At 31.5% G+C, this 4,997-nt stretch overlaps 1 protein-coding gene across 2 annotated transcripts; it reads left to right on the top strand.

The window, feature by feature from the left end:
- Positions 1 to 1,568: 1,568 nt before the first annotated feature.
- LOC113858809 (50S ribosomal protein L25) lies at positions 1,569 to 4,135 on the top strand. Of its 2 annotated transcripts, none has more exons than XM_027491568.1 (3): positions 1,569 to 2,012; positions 2,085 to 2,214; positions 3,484 to 4,135. In XM_027491568.1, the coding sequence occupies exons 1-3, from the start codon at positions 1,629 to 1,631 to the stop codon at positions 3,708 to 3,710; spliced, it is 741 nt and encodes a 246-aa protein (XP_027347369.1). In that variant the 5' UTR covers positions 1,569 to 1,628; the 3' UTR covers positions 3,711 to 4,135. The 2 variants fall into 2 exon arrangements, with proteins under 2 accessions (XP_027347369.1, XP_027347370.1); XM_027491569.1 differs by having other exon boundaries at positions 1,611 to 1,895; positions 3,484 to 4,039.
- The last annotated feature ends 862 nt before the right edge of the window (positions 4,136 to 4,997 follow it).

Below are 4,997 nucleotides of genomic sequence, written 5' to 3'. Positions count from 1 at the left end.
GGTCTTCTTTGAGAGAAAGATTTACAACAATGGTTTTTAATTTGATTGAGACTTCTTTTTCACTTTTTGATGAAAAAGTGATGTTGAATGATGATATTTGTTACATTTGGGGTTTAGAGTTGAATTGGAAGAGGGGAAATTGATATTTTATGGAAATAGTTGGGAAGTTTAAGTGTTTAGTGAAGATTTGTTCCACTGGAGACGAAGAATCGAAATTGAAATATGGGTAAAAGGAGAGAGAAATGATAAATAGTTTAGGGTTGGTTGATATTCACTTATGACATTGTTTTGTTGTTGTGATGAAATTTACAATGTCATTTAACGATCCAATCCATTACTTCATTTCTTTTTAATGTCACTTAATGATAAATATGAATAACAACAACTAAACTTAAGGACTAATATAATATTTTTAAAATTTAGGAATGAAAATTGTGGAAGTTCACAATTGTTTTGGTAGCCAACCTTTCGAGAATGACCACAATGCATATAAGATTGAAGATTTTGTTTTTTCTTATTTATTAAGTGAACTTGCAGAAAATATTTTATGAAAAAAATGTATAAAAATTAAATAAAACATCTCTCATAATTTAAAAATAATATATCTCTTCAAATTTTTAAAAAATTAAATAAGAAAGTTTCTCAGAACTTTTAAAATAATAGAAAAGTATAAGTTATTTTTAATTTAAGAGAACAGTTTTATTTATTTTTATATTAATTTTTTTATAAGGACTTTTCAAAAAGTTTGTCCAAATATAGTCTAAAACTTTTTTCATAAACTAAAAATAACTTTTATTATTTTTAAAAAATTAAATTAAATTAAAGAGCTTCTAAAAACTTTAGAGAAACTTAAGTTATTTTTAATTTATAAAAACAATTTTATTCATTTTACTATTTTTTTTACTTCTTTAAGTATTTAATAAAAAGTTTATTCAAATTACACTATAGTGTATATCTTAATGTAAAATTACATAACTTCCATTATTATTTAGAATAAAAACTTAGGTGTAATATTATAGGTATTTTTTTAACATTATTTCTGAGTCAAAATTAAAATTTTATATCATTAATATATGTCAATATTTATTGTGTAGATTATCAATATAAAGTTTTAATCTTAATTTAAAAAACAACATTAAAAACAATTATAGTTCTACACCTAAGTCTTATTCTATCATTTATTGTCCAGAGAAAGAATACAATTTAATCTTATTTAGCAATCCATATAAAAAGTTTAAAATAATATTAATTACTATATTTTTATTAACACCCTTTATTCATATAAATATTAATAATATTTGAGTAATTTAAAAGTAAAAAAGGCACTTACTAATTAGTTTTAATAAAATGATTAAATTTTTTATTTGTCTAATTTTTTCCCCCCGTATGAATAGATAAATAGAAATAGGAATAGTTTGTAAGATGTAAATTTGCTTCAATGCCATGAATGAAATTTGGTTTTATTTTTTGGTGAAATCGAATTCTATTGCTTATTGTCATTGTATAGTGGTCCCCGGCAAGCTAAGGCCCAGATTAAAGAAGCCCAAACAGGCCCAGAAGCTAAAACCCCTAATCTCAAAACCCCATTTTGCACTGCAGCTGCAGGGAAGGGAGGGACAGTCAAAAGAATGATGGTGCAGTGGTGGCGCTCCGCCGGCGGCCACCTCCGAAGAGTGGGAGAGAGCCGTTGGTCCTCGTCAGGATTCCGTTGTAGTCATTACCACACGATCCAAGCCATTCCAAGAGAGTGCAGTGGCAGCAGAGTCTCAGCCAGAGACAGAATGCAAGGTCGAATACCGGTCGTCGTTTTCTTCCAGAACCTTCTAGAAAAAAACCCCGAAGCTCGATCGGCGTCGAAGAAGCACTTGCTCACCGTCGAGAAGAAGCAGATTAAGGCAATTTTCAACTCCGTCGAAGCTCCTTTCTTCTGCTCCACACGTTTTCCGCTCCAGATCCGTGCCGGATCCGGTTCCTCTCATTTGCTTGAATCTGGAACCGTGTTACCTATCAAGGTTTTCTTTATTCTTTTTATATATTTTTTCGATTTAATTTGAATATTTAAATTGTGATATTGGGTTTTGTAGATTCATAGGGACGAAGAGAGTGGACAGATTCTGAATATGGTGTTTGTTTGGGCTGAAGACGGAATGGATTTGAAGGTTGATGTGCCTATTGTTTTCAGAGGGGAAGATACTTGTCCTGGTCTCCAGAAAGGTAAATCCTTTGATTTGATTGTTTTGGAACTCCTATTTTAAGCTTCATTAGAAGGTGCTTTGGTTTTAGGAGTGAATGAAATGAAATATGCAATGCAATTCAATTGTAAAGAATTATGAGCTGCTTCTGTTTGAACTTTGAAATGCTATGCTGGAAGTTTGGTTCTCATAATCATCACATCGTCAAATTCACAATGCTAATACCAAAGTTATTATGCCTTAAACGAAACAACAGAGAGGTCGCTTTGGTAGCTCCCAAAATTATATTACCTTTTCTTTCTTCTAACAACAAAAGCAAAATGAAAACCAGGGATCTTTATGGATTTTCTCCATCAAGAAATTCAGAATGATTGTTTTTAGTAATTAACTTCATGAGGCAATCACTTCAAAGAATTTGTCCATGCTTGGCCCAAGCAAAAATATGGGCAAGGTAGTCATATTTGGTTAGAGATTAGTTAAATCTGACATCTATAACTGACAAGTGGTACTGGTTTGTTATAATTTTTAAGATTGTATGAAATATTTTTTCTGTTCATCTCTCACTGGCATTTATGGTCTTTGTGGTGATTGTTGGAATACAACTACCCAATGTTCATTGACTTTTATTACTTCTATTATCTTGCTGTTGCAAGGCAGTTATGTTTTTTGTTGATTGTTATCTTGCTGTGGACATCTATGTCTTCTCAAACATTTTCAAAGATCATTCTCAAACATGTGCAATTTAAGTACAGGAGTTGGCTGTCCTATGAAGTGTGTACTTGTTTTCTTAACCTTTTGTCTTTTGTTCTCTTGCTCTTCTGTTTTGCTTATGGTGGAATGAGAAAAGTAATAACCCACAGAGGCTATGTAACAGCTGTTGGTTAAACACACTGTTTAATATGCACGTATTGTTTCTTCTTTGAATGGTCAATCTTTCCAAGAGCTTTAAAAGACAAGCAATCCTGATAAGTAATTTCAGTTTAGAAAACATGGAAAAAAACTGGAGGGAAAATATTGACTATGAAAAACTACTATTAATTGCTAAAGTATTTTTTTGACAGTATTCGTTGAAGATCAGTGTTCAGTTTTCCTACTTTCAATGGTCCATGACTTTTGCTTGTTATGCCTTGGGAAGACTGCTGTTATGTTGGGTCAAAATTGACTTACACTCCATGCTTTTCTAAAATGTTGCGCTGTCTTCAAACATCATGCATAATTCATGCCAAATATCAGTGGGAATTTAATGTGGTTCTAATGCTAAATATGGTTTAAACTTTTTGTGCCATTACAGGGGGAATTTTGAATAAGATCAGAACTAGTCTAAAGTATTGTTGTCCATCTGAACACATTCCTTCAAAAATTGTTGTGGACGTGAGCAATCTTGATATTGAAGATAGGATATTCACGCGTGACATTGAGGTTCATCCATCCTTGAAGCTTCTGAGTAAGAATGAAAACATGCCCATATGTAAAATAGTTCCAACAAGCTTGGGAAACAAAGAACCTGTTTGCGAGTGATCACCAAAGCAATATGCTAGATTTGATAAATTGACATTCATTGGGAGAAATGAGGAACCAGAGATGCAATTTCCAAATAAACAGGGTTAACACCCTAATTTGGTTATACGTTGTAGCAGTGATGACTGCAAACACATTAGATGTAACAACTGTTTAATGTGTTAGCCTTTATTGGCATTCCAATACGAGTGACTCTTGATTTCTAATGGATTAATGATTTCCTGCATGTTCGAGTTAGATATTACATTAATATTTTCATATGGCACCGTTTGTAAGTGGCATGTCACTTGGATGATGTTTTGGAAGGACAAACTTAGATTGACCCAATTCCCTATGTACTGCTTTCTTTATGATCGCAAAAGTTACTTTGACAATAAAGATATCAGTCTAAACATACATGCCGTGTAGACGCGGTTTACTTTTATGGATGAATCCTTGAATCTCAATTATTGGAACAGTTGATAGTTAAGATATTAGGTGTAATTAGAACTGGTCTCGGTAAATTCTGGAATGTCTTGTGTTTCGATTTTTCGAGGATTAACCAATGTTCTACAAGACTTGGTCATTTTCCTAATAACGATCTTTCCTTTTTCACCTTCTAATTTGCAATGGTAATTCATTTGGTCAGCAGCATAAGCATCCATTTCTCGTGTCCTTAAAATACATACCCGATATCAATAGCAGCTGTCGTTGGGCCTCGTTACTATCAATCTTTGACAAGAGGCTACAGAACAAAATTGACAAAGTCCTTTAGCATCATGTCTCTGTTTTGTACTTTCTTTTACGAACCCACGCTGCTAAGCATATTTAATAATACGTTGAATAGACTGAAATAAATGTTTTATTTTTCGAAAATAATATCCAGGCCTCTTAAATTTATAAGATAAAAAGGTATTAAATACAAGAAAAGCGTCATCATGAACTGTCTTATAATAAGAATCGTTAATTTCTATCATAACTAATATAAAAATCATATTAACGATGTATTTTAATCGGTTGACAATGTAAAAGAACGGCCCATCAAAATTAATGTAACGAAGAAAATGTTATATTTTTTTTATGCACCTATTTAAAAAAAAAAAGAACTTCATTTTTATTTAATACCATAATATTTCCTTCCGATGTTAGAAAAGTTTTAGTAACCCTGTTTATTAAACAACTTATAATTTTAGAAGCATTTAACTTATATTTATATTTATTCATTGTCATAAATGATCGTTTATTAGACAACATATACGAATTATTTTATAAATAAGAGGGGAGGGACTATCTTTGTTTCTTTGTCAT

The sequence above is a fragment of the Abrus precatorius genome, unplaced genomic scaffold, assembly GCF_003935025.1.
Source record: "Abrus precatorius isolate BTA unplaced genomic scaffold, Abrus_2018 Scaffold2, whole genome shotgun sequence".
Classification (NCBI taxonomy): domain Eukaryota; kingdom Viridiplantae; phylum Streptophyta; class Magnoliopsida; order Fabales; family Fabaceae; genus Abrus; species Abrus precatorius.
Note: the sequence above shows the minus strand (reverse complement) of the source record. Positions and strands in the feature narration are given on the sequence as shown.